Here is a 15,437-nt window from a genome sequence, read left to right on the forward strand (position 1 = left end):
TACTTTTTCACCGACTGTGGATTTCTCTTTCAATTTCAAAAGAATGCTTTTAAAGACCAAAGAAACGTGATTTTGGTGGAATCAGATTTATTAATTTTTTTTTCCTTTTTAGTTTGTGGTTTGGGTGTCTCATTTTGAAAATCTTTGCCAAAGCCAAGAAGATTAAGAAAGTTGTGATTTCCCTGAAAAGGGCATTACATAAGGGTAAAGGGTTCAATTCAACAAGAAGACTTAGCTATCCTAAGTATACACACACCCAGCAATAGAGGCACTGGTGTCCAACAACAGGAGCGCTCAGATTCATAAAACAAATTCTTAGAGACCTACAAAGGGACTTAGATAACGACACAATAATGGTGGGAGACTTCAACACCCCTCTGACAGTATTAGATCATCGGGCAGAAAACTAACAAAGTGATCCCGGACCTGAACTGAATACTTGACCAAACAGACTGAACATACTACTCTACAGAACTCTACACCCCAAAACAACAGCATCTACATTCTTCTCATCTGCACATGAAACATACTGCAAAACTGACCAACACAATTGGCCACAAATCAATTTTCAGCAAAATTTCAAAACCTGAAAAATTACCAACCACCCTCGCAGATCACAATACGATAAAAACAGAAATTAATACTAAGAAATCATTGAAAACCAAATAATAACAAGAAAATTAAATCACCCGCTCCTGAATGACTTTTGGGTAAACAATGAAATTAAGGAAGACATCAAGAAATTTTTTTTAAATTAATGAAAACAAAGCTACCACATACCAGAGTCTCTGGAATACAGCAAACACAGTGTTAAGAGAAAAGTTTTTACTACAAAATGTCCACGTTAAAAAGTTAGAAAGATCTCAAATTAACAATCTGACATCATACCTAGAGGAACTAAAAAAAGCAAGAACAAGCCAACTCCAAAGCTAGCAGAGAAAACAAGAAATAACCAAAATCAGAACTTGACTGAATGAAATTAAGATGCAAAAAGTCATACAAAAGATCAGTGAAACCAGGTGTTGTTATTTGAAAGAAAAAATGAGACTGATAGACCACTAGCTAGACTAACAAAGAAAAAAAGAGAGACGACCCAAATAAACACACTCAGAAATGACACAGTGGACGCTACCACCAACCCCAGAGAAATACCGAAAAACACCCGAGACTATTGTAAACGACTCTTTAGACACAAACTAGAAAACCTACAAGAAATCAATAAATTCCTGGATACATACACGCTCCCAAGGCTGAGCCAGGAAGAAACTGGTTCCCCGAACACACCAATAATGAGCTCTGAAATTGAATCAGTAATAAATAGCCTACCAAGGAAAAAAAAAAAGAAAGAAAGAAAACCAGGACCTAAGGAATTCACAGCTGAATTCCACCAGATGTACAAAGAAGAGCTGGTGCCATCCGTACAGAAACTATTCCCAAAAATTGAGGAGAAGGGAGTTCTCCCCAGCTCATTCTATGAGGCCAGTATCATCTTGATACCAAATCCTGGCAGAGACACAATGACAGCAACAACAAATTAAAAACTCCAGGCCAATATCCTTGATGAACATCGATGCAAAAATCCTCAACAAAATACTGGCAAACCAAACCTAGCAGCACATGAAAAAGCTAATCCGCCACGATCAAGTAGGCTCCATCCCCAGATGCAAGTTTTGTTCAACATGTGTAAATCAATAAATGTGATTCATCACATAAACTGATCTAAAACTGAAAAACACGTGATTGTCTCAATAGATGCAGAAAAGGCTTTTTATAAAAGGCAACGTCTCTTCATGTTAAAAACCCTCAATAAACTAGGTATTGAAGGAACATACCTCAAAATAATAAAAATCCATCTGTGACAAACCCACGGGCAGCAGCATACTGAATGGGCAAAAGCTGGAAGCATTCCCCTTGTAAACTGGCACAAGACAAGCTTGCCCTCTCTCACCACTCCTACTCCACGTAGTATTGGAGGTTCTGGTCAGGGCGACCAGGCAAGAGAAATAAATGAAGTGCATCCAGATAGGAAGAGGGGAAGCCAAACTACCTCTGTTTGCAGACGACGTGATTCTATATCTAGAAAACCCCACAGTCTTGGCCCAAAAGCTCCTTCAGCTGATAAACAACTTGAGTGATGCTGTAGGATACAAAGTCAATGTACAAAAATCACTAGCATCCCTATAAACCACCAACAACCACACTGAGATCAAAATCAGAAAGGCAATCCCATTCCCAATTGCCACACACAAAAATAAATTACCTAGGCATATAGCTAGCCAGGGAGGTGAAAGATCTCTATCTACAATGAGAATTACAAAACACTGCTTAAAGAAATCAGAGCAGACACAAACATATGGAAAAACATCCCATGCTCATGGACAGGAAGAATCAGTATCATTAAAATGGCTGTACAGCCCACAGCAATTTATAGACTCAATACCATTCCCATCAAACTACCGAGGACATTTTTCACAGAACTAGAAACAAACTATTTAAAAATGTGTACAGAATGCGAAAAGGAGCCTGGATAGCCAAGGGAATCCTAAGCAAAAGGAACTACACTACAAGGCTACAGTGACTAAAACGGCATGGTACTGGTGGTACTGGTACAAAACCAGGCACATAGACCAACAGCACAGCAAACAGATAACCTACAGAGTGGGAGAAAGACTTGGGCAAACTATTCATCTGACAGAGGTCTAATATCCGGCCTCTGTAAAAAGCCTAAACAAATTTACAAGGGAAAAACAAACAACACCATCAAAGAAAAGGGCAAATGACATGAACAGAGACTTCTCAAAAGAAGACATACATGTGGCCAAGAAGTACATGAAAAAAAGGGCAGTATCACTGATCTTTAGAGAAATGCAACTCAAAACCACAATGAGATACCATCTGACAACAGTCAGAGTGGCGATTATCAAAAACTCTAAATAAATAACAGATGCTGCTGAGGTTGCTGAAAAAAGGGAAACCCTTGTACACTGTTGGCGGGAGTGCAAATTGGTTCAACCATTGTGGAAAGCAGTACGGCAATTCCTCAAAGAGCTAAAAGCAGAACTACCATTTGACCCAGCAATCCCATAACTGGGCATATAGCCAGAAGAATATAAAGCATTCTACCATAAGGACACATGCACCCGACTATTCACAGCAGCACTGTTCACAAAAGCAAAAACACGGAATCCACCTAAATGCCTATCAATGACAGACTGGATAAGGCAAGTGTGGCACTTATACACCGTGGAATATTATGCAGCCATAAAAAAGAACAAGGCTATGTCTTTTGTGGGAACCTGCATGGAGCTAGAGGCTATCAGCTCAGCAAACTGACGCAGGAGAAGAAAAGCAAATCCCACATGTTCTCACGGAGCTAAATGGTAAGAATTGTGAACACAAAGAGGGAAACAACAGGCCCTGGGTTGTACTTAAGTGGCGGGGGTGGGAGGGGGGACGTGGGACGAGGGAGAGGAGCAGAAAAGAGATAACTATTGGGTACCGGGCTCAATACCCGGGTGATGTAATAATATGTGCAACAAGCCCCGGTGACACGTGTTTACTTATGTAACAAACCCTCACGTGTACCCCAAAACATAAAATAAAAAGTTTTAAAAAACATTACAGTGCAAGTCTATTGATGATAAATTCTTTCGACTTCTGTATGTCTAAACACCTACTATTTTAACTTCATTTCAAAAGATATTCGTTGAGTATAGACTTAAGAGCTGACATTTATTTTTATTTGGCGATCTTAAAGATGGGGTGCCACATGACTTCTGACTTCCATATTGCTAATGACAAGTGTGCCGTCATTATTTTCTTCGGACATCTAAATGTTTCTCATGTTTTTCCCTGATTTTATGGTTACTTAGGAGAAAGGATAAATCTCTGGGAGAGCAGATGGGTCAAACGTCATGGATGCGCACGACGCCTTCTCTGTGCATACGTAGCACCTTGGATATACCTTAGATGATGCGTGGCAACGTGGATGCATCGTGAAAGCACAGGGCTCAGTGAAAAGAAAATTAAGAAATCTGCCGGATACTTGTATTTCCAGCCGTGACGGATTAACAAGAACCAGATTTCCCATCTCATCTAAATATGTATAGACCAACAAATTATAAGGCTTAACATCGTGGCACCACCCGCACATGGGACAGTGATCCCTGAGAGAAAGGGAACCTGACCACAGTGATCCCTGTGAGAAAGGGAACCTGACCAGGTGAGCCCTCTGATCGCCCAATCCCACCAACTTCCTGTCCGGATAGAGTTTGCAGGCTGCAGCACAGGGGAGCTGAACACAGCAGAGCCCGGTGGACAGTCCGAGTGAAGGAGACAGAGTTGAGAGCTCGAGAGGTCCCTCCGACCAGAATTTGCTGGGAGTAACGGAGAGAGGCAGCTCTGGAGACCCTTCAGAGGTTGCCCATCTGGATGCAGTGTATGAGAAAGGGGGAGTGGCGATCGATGACTCCCAGTTTCTGGAGTGAGTGGTTGTGTGGATAATGGTGCCATTTACTGAGATTGGGAAGATGGGTGGGGCGGGGGGAATGGGAACCGGAACGATGGGGCTGTGTGAGTGTGTGGGAGGAGTGAGTATACCAAGTGACAAGTTTTGGACAGGCTAACCATGAAGAGCCCTCGAGACATCCAAGTGGACATGCCACGTAGGTGGGTGAATGTATGAACTCGGACCTCAAAAGTGAAGTTCAGACTGGGGTGTAGATTTTCGGAGTGATTAGCACTTAGCACTCTCTGAAGCTTTCGTTTGCAGGGTGCGTTCCTCTCCCACAGAGGACATGTTACAGGGGAAGGGCTAAAGAGACACGGGCCGCTGACAGGAGAGATTGCTATACAACAGCTGGAGGAAGCCACAGAGCAGAGCAGAATGGATACCGGTCAGCAGAGAGTACGAGCTGCCTGCCATCCTAGCAGTAGCTTCCATTTGCACACAGGGGTCCTGGTGAGGCAGACATAAAAACAAACATACAACTCGACCACGAATTTTACAAACAATCCAGGTTCGACTGGAGATGAGACCACAGCATTTTCTGCCTCAAAAGACATCCAAATGGAGATGGCACTTAGGCGGGCGAAAGTACTATGCACTTGGACCTCAAAAGTGAATTTTGACCTGGGCTTGTCGATTGTGGAGTCATTAGCTGAGGCACACAGGTGCCTGATTGTCCTAGCGGACACCAGGGGGGTCTCAGCGGCAGCATGATTGATTGTGCCACTGAGATAGAAGAGGCCTGGCAATCTGAGCAGAGAGTGGACCAGGCGGGGCAACTCTCATACCTGGATGGAACCACACAGAGCCACAGAGACAGGGTGGGGGGCCTCTGCCTGCCTGTGTCCTGAAGGCAGAGCATGAGCTTAGGCCTCCTACAGCACAAACCTTGCTTCTTTGGGACAGACGTTGGGGTGGGGAAGGTCTGTCACTCGCATGGAGGAGGCAGTGCCTCAGTCCCCAGGCCAGCAGGAACAGGAAGTGGGCTTTGGAGTCTGGAAGACCCAGGCCCAAATTCTGCATTTTCTGTTTCCTGGCTCTGTGGTCTAGTTCATGCAATGTGTCTGTGCCTCGGCTTCCTGATCCGTCAAGTGGGGATGCTGACATCCACCTCCCAGGGCTGCTTGTGAGAGGAAGACAAGCCCCAGCACAGATCCTTCTGTGACATACAAGCTGCATAAAGGGTAGCCGAGGAAGCAGATATTCCCAGTGTGTCTGCGGCCAGAGAGTTGGCTGGCGGGGAAGCACACGAAGGGAAGTGCCATCCTCTGGCCGCGTCCGTTTCGTCGCCCCGCAGATTGAGGATTGCCACTTGTTGCAGTTAGAGACCCAGCTCATTAATTGTGAGACCTCGCTAATTGTGACCTAAGGGGCCGTGCGGAGGAGATGGAGCAAAGTGGATCCCAGACCAGGCTGGAGGAGTTCGGGTGAAAGGGCAGGGCAGGACGGAGAAGCCTTGTGCAAAAGTAGGGGGATCAAGAAGAGATGATTGGGTGGGTCGAGCTGCACCGCAGGGTATGAGTGTGCGCGCCAGCGGTAGGACGAGGAGGAGGGATGAAGTGGATCTGGCGGGAAGAGCCCCCCCACACACACACTACGACTTCGACCCCGCCGCCCACCCACCCACCCGCGGAACCGCATGCGCACTGGGGACCTGGAGGAAAGGGCTTTTGTTGGGAAAGCGGGCGGGCTGGAGGGGTCCGCGCATGCGCAGGCTACCCAGCCGCGGGGGGTGCACGGAGAAAAGGGGCGGGGTGGTCCGGGCTGCTGTGCTGGCAGCAGTAGGCGAGGGCGCGGCTGCGGGGTTCCTGGTGCTGAGGACCGACGCCATTGGAGCCCCGGGGAAGGTAAGGATCCAGCCCCAGGCGGGACCGGGAGAGGACGAGTGGAACCCGACACGCTGCGCCCTCCCTCCGCCTCCGGATCTGAACAAAGCCCAAGCACTCAGAACCGGAACCCCATTAGAGCCAAGGTCTAGACAGGATCCCCCATCACCACCAGACCCAGGCGCCGGGATCTGAGCCCTACTGAAACCAGAGCCCAGGATCCTCACCCCCTTAGCAGACCCGTGTGCTCTGAGCTGAGCTCCCTTGGACCGGAGGCCCCACCCCCACCCCAACCACTCCTAGATTACTCAAACCGAGCTGACCGCTTGCCCCCTTCCTGGAGTGCCAGCCCTCCCGTTTGAGGTCTCCAGCGCTCCGATTGGAGTCTCACCTAGGTCCAAGGCCCCCACTCCTCCCTCCGCCTCTAGTGCTCGAGCCTGAGCCCCACCTAGGCCCCCCGCCCGGACCTAGCCAAAAGGTCCCTGGGATTCTGTTTCGCAGAGCTTGCCGCTTGCCGCTGTCGCCGGCAATGTCTGAGCGCTCCCATCTGCTCCCCCTTCATCCCGGTCCCCTTCTCTGGCCCTTCCATCCAAACCCTTTGTTTCTCTCTCCCCCAATGCATCCCCTTTGGGACTCTGGGGACCCCAGCCCTCTATAACACCCCCCATTCAAATCTAGCCACTGGGATGGGGAGCCTGCCCATCCTAAACTCCGCTTTCGGTGCAGCGTCGCCCGCGACCTCCTCTGTCCCTTTCCTTGGACTCTGTCCCTGACCAAGTCTACCCCATCAGAAAGCCAAATCCTCTTCTCCCCCGCTTACTCCCTCCCTCCCCCCCACCCGCCTTTTACTGCCTAATATTGCCTAGTAACCTGATGATTGTCGCCCCTCACCTCCCGGGAGATGCTGCCTCCCATTGGATCCCGCCCCCTCCCCCTGCAGCTGCTTCACCCTCCCTCTCAGGCAGAGCTCTCTTCTCCCTGGGACCCGCAGCATGGCTGAGGGAAGCTTCGGCGTGCAATCGGAAAACTACAGTGTTGAGGACATGGACGAGGGTAGCGACGAAGTCGGGGAGGAAGAGATGGTTGAAGGCAACGACTATGAAGAATTCGGTGCCTTTGGCGGCTATGGCACCCTCACCAGCTTTGACATCCATATCCTCAGAGCCTTCGGAAGCTTGGGTCCAGGCCTTCGCATCTTGTCGGTGAGGCTCCTTCCAGGCCACCTGCTCGCCTCGGCCTTTCCCCTGTGAATGGAGGAGGGAGGAGGGGGGAAGCAAGGAGGGTTGTGTGGGAAAGGGCTGCCCAGCTTCCCCAAAGCTTCCCTCCCCTGCTGGGAAGAAGAGGATTTGGGAAGGTCTGGGGGTGTCCGGGGCTGGCTGCTGGGAAGAGGCTGGCCAGCACAGCGAAGCTAACACAAGTGTGTCGTCGAGTGGCCTGCCTTCCCCTACCCCTCTCTCTGGCCTTGCAGAATGAGCCCTGGGAACTGGAAAACCCTGTGCTGGCCCAGACCCTGGTGGAGGCATTGCAGCTGGATCCGGAAACACTTGCCAATGAGACGGCCGCCCGTGCTGCCAACGTTGCCCGCGCCGCCGCCTCCAACCGTGCGGCTCGGGCAGCTGCCGCCGCTGCCCGTAGCGCCTTCAATCAGGTGATGGCTAGCCACCGGGTGGCCACGCCGCAGGTCTCAGGAGAGGATACCCAGCCCTCGACCTATTCTGCCGCCGCCGCCGCCGCCACTGAGGCTCAGGGACCCACCCCGGAAGCCCCCCTTGCTTCTCCGCAGACCTCCCAGATGTTAGTCACCAGTGAGATGGCTGCCCCCGGGGCCCCGGCAACCTCTGCACAGTCCCAGACAGGCTCCTCGGCCCAGGAGGCTGCTACCGAGGGCCCTAGTAGCGCCTGTGCTTTCTCTCGGGCTCCCAGTGCCAGTGAGGTGGACACAGCCACCCGGCCCAACACAGCCTTCCTGGGTCCGAACGATGTCTTTGATTTCACCCAGCCGGCGGGTGTCAGTGGCATGGCCTTCCCACGCCCCAAGAGACCTGCCCCAGCCCAAGAGGCTGCCACAGAGGGCCCCAGTGCTGCCTCCGGGGTGTCCCAAATGGGACCTGGCAGGGAGGTGGCAGCCACCCGGCCCAAGACCACCAAGTCTGGGAAGGCTCTGGCCAAGACTCGGTGGGTGGAGCCTCAGAACGTTGTGGCAGCAGCTGCTGCCAAGGCCAAGATGGCCACAAGCATCCCTGAGCCGGAGGGTGCAGCTGCTGCTACTGCTCAGCACAGTGCTGAGCCCTGGGCCAGGATGGGAGGCAAGAGGACCAAGAAGGTGAGATCCACCCCCCCCTTCCCCCCCCCCCCCCCCCGCCGCCAGGCCACCTCCACACCCCCTGGCTCCTGTCCTTTCCCTCTCCTCCCTCTCCCTCTTCTTCCTCTCCTGTCCTCTTTCCCCTCTCTCTCCCCTCCCCTCCCCTCTCCTCCCCTCCTCTCTCCTCTCAGCTAGTCCGTGTTTCTCCAACACAAGTTTGCTGAGCATGTTTTCACTCCACGTAGTCCCTACCCTCAGGACTGGTGGGAGAAGAGGCTGGCTGAGTGCCTGGCACTTAGTAAGCACGCAGCACATGCCAGCCGCTGCTGGTACTGCTCTCGTTTCCAAGAGCCTGCTACGGGAGAGGTGCATGCCGGGCGCTTTGGCACAGGGAGCCTGGTAGCCCTGGGTCTCTCCTCTCTCGAATGATACAGTCCAAGCACCTGGATGATGAGTATGAGAGCAGCGAGGAGGAGAGAGAGCCTCCTGCGGTCCCGCCCACCTGGAGAGCATCACCGCCCTCATTGACCGTGCGGGCTCAGTTGGCCCCTCGGCCCCCAGTGGCCCCGAGGTCCCAGATACCCTCAAGGCACGTACTGTGCCTGCCCCCCCGCAACGTGACCCTTCTGCAAGAGAGGGTAAGAAGCCCACCCTCCCCCATCTCCCTCCTCTCCTCCCTTGCGGGCCGATTCTCACCCAGGCCTTAACCTCCCCGAGTGTTCCTCCTTCTCCAGGCAAATAAGTTGGTGAAATACCTGATGATTAAGGACTACAAGAAGATCCCCATCAAGCGCTCAGGTAGGCAGCCTGTGCCCCCTTCGCCATCCCCTAGTCTGTGGGCACCCCTTTGCTGGTGGGCCGCGGCGGGTCCCTCTGTCGCCATAGGATGACAGGGTCCTGGCCGTGTCACCCTCCGCAGGGCTGACCGGGGGGTACAGCTCTGTGATCCCTGCTCAGCCCAGGTGCCTTCTTCCCCAACTCTTCCCCCTCCCGCAGACATGCTGAAGGATGTCATCAGAGAGTATGACGAACATTTCCCTGAGATCATTGAACGAGCAACGTACACCCTGGAAAAGGTGGGTGCAGGATGGGAGCAGCTCTGTGGAGGAAGACTGGGTGTGGGGTGGCGTGACCCTGCAGACCCTCAAGGCCCAGTCTCTGGAGCCAACCCTAACCTCCCCTACTCTGAGCCTCCACTGCACCGGCAGTTTGACCCATGCTTCCTGCCCTCGGCTTCTCTGTCTCACGCTCTCTGAGTGTCTCGCCGTCTCGTGACATGGGTCTCATCGCCTCTGCCCGAGTCAGCTCCCACAGGGAGGGTCCTCCGAGTGCTGTCTTCTTCCGCCCTCGCTCAGGACTTTGGATTGCCTGCTGAGGAGCACTTCCACCAGGGAATCGACTCTCTGCCGGCAGGATGCCCCTCATGGAGTCTGGATCTCACACTCTATTTTCTCTCCCATGTAGAAGTTTGGGATCCACCTGAAGGAGATCGACAAGGAAGAACACCTGTATATTCTTGTCTGCACACGGGACTCCTCAGCTCGCCTCCTTGGAAAGTAAGGAAGGGAAAGCGGGTCGTGGCCTTACTCGGTGGTGCCCCTCCCCTGCCTGAACCTCCCCCCACCCAACCGCCCCCCAGACAGCGAAGCAGGAAGATGGAGCTTGAGTCCTTGAGTGCGGCGCATAGCTCCCCCCCACACACAGCAAGGGCTGCCTGGTGACTGCTGGATGAAAGGAACACTAGCCTGGGGTGAGGCCTTGCTGCCTCACATCTCCCCAAGCCGCTGTCGGGCTTTGCCCCCAAAGCTTCCAAGGAAAGTGGCTCGCCTCTTCCTCCTGCCTGCCTGGGCTGGGTCCGGCAGAACTGACCTAGGGGACAGCTTCCTCCTCAGTGTAGGTCCTGATGCGGAAGGGGCAGGAAAGGTCTGGAGACGTCTCTGGACACACGTTGACCATTTGCAGAGCTTCGGCTCCCTGCCTCGCCCTGTCCCCTGCAGGACACTGTCGGGGAAGTATTAGTACCCATGCTTTATAGAGGAGGTGATTAAGTCTCAGGCGGAGGTGCGAATGGTCTGCCAGCAGCTAGTGAACCCTGCCTGTCCTGGGAAGAGTTCCCCTCCAGCCGGGAAACCTGAGAGGGCCTGGCTGGGAGAGCCTGGTGTGGTCTCTCAGGCAAATAGCTGCTAAACAGGATTTCTCTTTCCACACCTTTAGAACCAAGGACACTCCCAGGCTGAGTCTCCTCTTGGTGATTCTGGGTGTCATCTTCATGAATGGCAACCGTGCCAGTGAGGGTGAGTGGCTGGACCTGCAGCTGGGGGGCCACCTGCCGTCTCATCTTTTGGGTGCCAAACTTTCGAACCCCCTCTCCCTTCGCAGCTGTCCTCTGGGAGGCACTACGCAAGATGGGACTGCGCCCTGGGTATGATTGGCCTCCCCAGCTCCTCCCCTGGGTGCTGTCGTCTGGCCAAAGAGGTCCCAGGATTGCAATAGGCTGTCAGTCTGGCCCAGGGGCATGGGGTGTCCTGGGCTCGGTAGAGAGCAAAGGGTCTCACCGGGCGGAGCAGATGGGAAGCGGTGCCAGACGCTGCTCAGCCTCCTCCCTGCTCTGTGGCCCCAGATGACATCTAGGAGAGACAGTCAGAGTCAGGGTCTCCATCATGTCCTGGAGGACATCCTCTGGCCTCTGCTGCGTGCCCAGGCCTCCACGGCGATGCCCCGTGGGCTGGGAAGTTCCTAGTCATGCTAGCGAGGGCCCCTGCCAGCAAGCAGGGTGGGGCGGGCACTGCCACCGTCTCTGCTCATGGATTCCTTTCCTTCCCCTCAGGGTGAGGCACCCATTCCTTGGCGATCTGAGGAAGCTCATCACAGATGACTTTGTGAAGCAGAAGTAAGTATCGCCTGAGCCAACTGCGTCTCTCACTCGGGCGTCCTCTTGTTCTGGTCTGGCTGAGAGAGCCATCGTTTCCTATCTCAAATCTTCAACTGGAGGGATGATGGGTGCCTCTGGCCTGGTAGTGAGTGGCGGGAGGGCTATGTGAGCGTGTGGGGAGCCGAAGGCCAGGGCGGTGTTGGGAAAAGGGAGCGCACGTCACGGGAGGACACGGTGTGAGGTATGATAACGGCCACTGTCTCCTTGAACACCTGCCCCGTAGACTGACACAACGGTTAACCCCGGTTTACACCTAAGGAACCTGGGGCTCACAGAGGGGGCGCCTCTGAGCGTGGCTCACAGCTGGTCAGGGCCTCAGCCCAGAATCTCCTGATTTTCAGGCCAGGGCCCACCCTATCCCCGTCCCTGGAGGACTTGCCAACGCACAGGCGCGCATGCACACCCACAAAGGGTCAGGACTTCAGGAGGATGTCTGGGCCACGCTTCTCCTGGCTGGCTATTTCTCCCTTTCTGGTCGTTTCCTCTGGTGGGCCTCTCCGGGGCTCTGCCAGGGCGTGGCCAAGACCCTCGAGGCAAGGCGGGGTGTGCTCAGAGCAGGGGGCCTGAAGAATGGCTCCTCTGATTTACACACACCCAACAGAAATCAGGGCTCGTAGTGATGAGGGGCATAACATTGTGGCCTCGCTACAGATAAAGGCCCTACATGTGTCCCCCCTGCACCTCCACGTGGCCTCCGGGGAGGACCAATGGCAAGAGGCTTTGAAGGCCTCACTGTTGCAGGAAGAAGTCCTGCGAGTGGGTTTGGGGATTAGAGAAGGGCTGGAGGGGCGGGGCAGTCCTCTTCCAGGAGAGGAGCTGCAGCATCAGGCTGAGGAGGGGCCCCCTGGGACCCATCCATTCAGCGCCAGGTCTGCTTGGCTAGAAGCCAAGTTTCCTTCCCTCTCACGCCAAGGTACCTGGAATACAAGAAGATCCCCAACAGCAACCCGCCTGAGTATGAATTCTTGTGGGGACTGCGCGCCCGCCATGAGACCAGCAAGATGAGGGTCCTGAGATTCATCGCCCAGGTAAGGGGGGGCCTCTGTCCGGCACCCCGCACTGGGGGTGGTGGTCTCCACGTCTTGCTGGTTTCTGGGTCGAGGCCTCCTTCCCGTTATCCCGTATTCCACTGAGGATACCGACACTCACAGAGGACCTGAGCACCCTACACAAGGTCACAGATGGGGCAGAATCCCAGGTCTGGCACAGGATAGCAGGGGCCCCCGATCCCTGTGGTCTTGGTTTTTGCCGGCATTAGGCAAAGCGCAAGGAGGGGGTGAGGCGGGCCGAGGGCGCTCAGCCCGTGTGGGGTAGCTCCATGTCTACACTTGCCCCTTTCCTCCTCAGAATCAGAACCGAGACCCCCGGGAGTGGAAGGCTCGTTTCTTGGAGGCTGTGGATGATGCTTTCAAGAAGATGGATGTGGATATGGCCGAGGAGCATGCCAGGGCCCAGATGAGGGCCCAGATGAATATTGGGGATGAGGCTCTGATTGGACGGTGGAGCTGGGATGACATACAGGTCGAGCTCCTGACCTGGGACGAGGACGGAGATTTTGGCGACGCCTGGGCCAGGATCCCCTTTGCTTTCTGGGCCAGATACCATCAGTACATTCTGAACAGCAACCGTGCCAACAGGAGGGCCACGTGGAGAGCTGGTGTCAGCAGTGGCACCAACGGAGGGGCCAGCACCAGCGTCCTAGACGGCCCTAGCACCAGCTCCACCATCCGCACCAGAAATGCCGCCAGAGCTGGCGCCAGCTTTTTCTCCTGGATCCAGTAAGAGTTTCGGTAGAGAAACGGGACTCTGCAGGAGGGCTGCGGAGAGGGGTGAGATGTCAGAGGGAGGGCTGGGGTGGGAGATGGGGGCAACGGCGACAGCGTGGACCGACACTTATTTTGTTACGTACACCCCTCCCCGGATCGCGGGTGTGTCCGTGGATGTTGTCACTTTGGTTTCTTGCACTTTTATAGGCACCGCTGAGGAACTGCAGCGATCTTACTGGCCAAGCCAGAGCGCCTCCTCTCAGATTCCCTCTGGACACAGCACCCTAGGCAGCTGCTTTCTGTCCATCGGAAGTGGCGTGCAAGATGCAGCTCTCTTTGCTTTTCCTGCTTTCGTTGTGTGCTTTTCCTTGTGCTTTCATGTTTTGGGTATCAGTGTTACATTAAAGTTGTAAAATTAGTTTGGATGTTTCTTCCTTCACCTGCCCCCCATTACTCCACCTGGCTGTGCTTGGGCTTGTAGCAAGGCCACTTCCTCGGGCTCTCTGGGGTAGGTGGGCCCCACCTCTGCCAAAAAGGCCCACGGGGACAGGTGGGATGCTGGGAGGTGCGGCGGTTGGTTGCAGCTGAGTGTGTGACCAGGAGTTTGGAGAGGCCCCAGCGCTCGTGGTTATGTGATTTTTCTACAAGCCTTGACCGGCAGCCCCAGGGGCATGGCAAAAGGGAGGCCGGAGCAGGGGTGGGGTGGAAGACGGCAGCTTGGTGCCGGTGCCACTGCCCCTCCCGCCAGGGACAGGGTCCAAGGCTCTCGCCAGGACCCACCTCCCACACCCCCTCCTCGGAGACGATGTTCCGGAACCCTGGGCTCATCACCCACACAGTGCAGGACCCCATCCTCGGTACGGAGTCTGACGGACAATGAGGTGGGCCTCGCAGTGATGTTGGCAGCCCTCCAGTGGGTAGGAGGAGGGGCCGTGATTGCCGAGGGAGCAGGATGTCATGAAAACAAGCCACTGTGCAGGCAGACACAGTCCGTCGCCTGTGACGGAAGGCGGCCTGTTTGGGGCTTCGCAGCCCTTCTCCCCCAGAAGCAGGGCTCTCCCAGTGAGGACGACACCAGGCCTACCTAGGTCCTGGAGTGTTCAAGGGTTGGGTGATGTCTGGAGGGCTCTGAGGTAGGGCTGCACACGCTTCAGGTGCCAGACAGTAAGGGCAGACAGTTTGGCCTCCTGGGAAGGGCTCAGTGGCAGGCAGGGACAGTGTCCAGGGCTTTCTGGAGTTCCCTGGTATTGTCCAGGGTTTGGGAGGACAGAGCCCTAGATGAGGAAGGAGGACACAGTAGTGGAAGGCTCCCTGCCTCCCCCTACCCCCACCCCAGCCTCTGTTTCCCCCGGAGGGGCTCCCGTCTCTGCCAGGTCCAGATCCTGACCCAGACCGTGCTACCTAATTTGGGAGGCCCAGTGGAAAATGAAAACATGAGTCTCCTTGTCAAAAACTGTGAAGGATTTCAAAACAATGACAGCAGAGCATGGGGCCACATGGGGAGCCCTTGTGAGCATCACACTGCATAGGTTGCATCCCCAGGAAGCTGTCCTTCAGGGAGGATTGGCTGTGTCTCCATGTTGGCTGCCGCTGTGATTTCTGCTTCTCTGGTGCTTCACTCCATGCTTGGCCACACTGACATTCTGGGACTCTGACAAAAATCCAGTCCCAGAGTTTTACAGGCACACACCGCCCCCCCCCCACACACACACACAGAAACGGAGTCCCCATTCCCTTTACATCTCCTGGTCTATGGTCTGGGCTGTGGAAGAGACGAGGGATTTCTGGGACTCCAGCCCTGGTTTCACAAGTTTAACGCTATTTGGCCGGAACCTCCCTGGATATCCCTGTGCACATAGCAGGTACATGCCTCTCCTTGGATCGGGGTGGGGGAAGTCTCCATTAGCCACAGGAGTGAGTTTGAGCACAGTGTGCAGAGGGCACTTGAGATACGGAAGCTCAACCGGAAAGGAACAGGAAGCAGCTCTCAGAGGCAGGTCACCGCCTCCACAGGCCTACAGGCTTGCTAGACACTGCACCTTTCATGTCACCTTGCTGCGGTGGGGCCTCGCCAGGGGCCCACTCCCCCTACCCTGTAGCGGCA

The 15,437-nt window shown here is 54.5% G+C and overlaps 1 protein-coding gene and 1 non-coding gene across 10 annotated transcripts; both read left to right on the forward strand.

The window, feature by feature from the left end:
* Positions 1-6,258: 6,258 nt before the first annotated feature.
* LOC100398578 (melanoma-associated antigen D4) lies at positions 6,259-13,751 on the forward strand. 9 transcript variants are annotated; one of them, XM_078363267.1, is made up of 13 exons: positions 6,259-6,354; positions 7,274-7,535; positions 7,802-8,656; positions 9,070-9,273; positions 9,370-9,433; positions 9,632-9,711; positions 10,100-10,191; positions 10,850-10,929; positions 11,015-11,057; positions 11,463-11,525; positions 12,451-12,595; positions 12,915-13,345; positions 13,541-13,751. In XM_078363267.1, exons 2-13 carry the CDS (start codon positions 7,326-7,328, stop codon positions 13,548-13,550), a joined length of 2,277 nt encoding a protein of 758 aa, XP_078219393.1. In that variant the 5' UTR covers positions 6,259-6,354; positions 7,274-7,325; the 3' UTR covers positions 13,551-13,751. The 9 variants fall into 9 exon arrangements, with proteins under 9 accessions (XP_078219393.1, XP_078219395.1, XP_078219394.1 ...); XM_078363269.1 differs by having other exon boundaries at positions 12,481-12,595; XM_078363268.1 differs by having other exon boundaries at positions 7,295-7,535; positions 12,915-13,357.
* LOC118150836 (small nucleolar RNA SNORA11) lies at positions 12,108-12,235 on the forward strand. The gene has a single exon (XR_004738967.1). It is a non-coding gene; the product is annotated as a small nucleolar RNA SNORA11 (small nucleolar RNA).
* Positions 13,752-15,437: the final 1,686 nt, after the last annotated feature.

The sequence above is a fragment of the Callithrix jacchus genome, chromosome X (assembly GCF_049354715.1).
Source record: "Callithrix jacchus isolate 240 chromosome X, calJac240_pri, whole genome shotgun sequence".
Classification (NCBI taxonomy): domain Eukaryota; kingdom Metazoa; phylum Chordata; class Mammalia; order Primates; family Cebidae; genus Callithrix; species Callithrix jacchus.

What these genes read in the sequence shown, in the direction of transcription:
- LOC100398578 (XM_078363267.1), top strand. Translation starts at nt 7,326, where the DNA reads ATGGCTGAGGGAAGCTTCGGCGTGCAATCGGAAAACTACAGTGTTGAG. An exon ending in TGACCCTTCTGCAAGAGAGG is followed by an intron (nt 9,274 to 9,369) that starts GTAAGAAGCCCA and finishes CTCCTTCTCCAG; the next exon opens with GCAAATAAGTTGGTGAAATA. An exon ending in AAGATGGGACTGCGCCCTGG is followed by an intron (nt 11,058 to 11,462) that starts GTATGATTGGCC and finishes CCTTCCCCTCAG; the next exon opens with GGTGAGGCACCCATTCCTTG.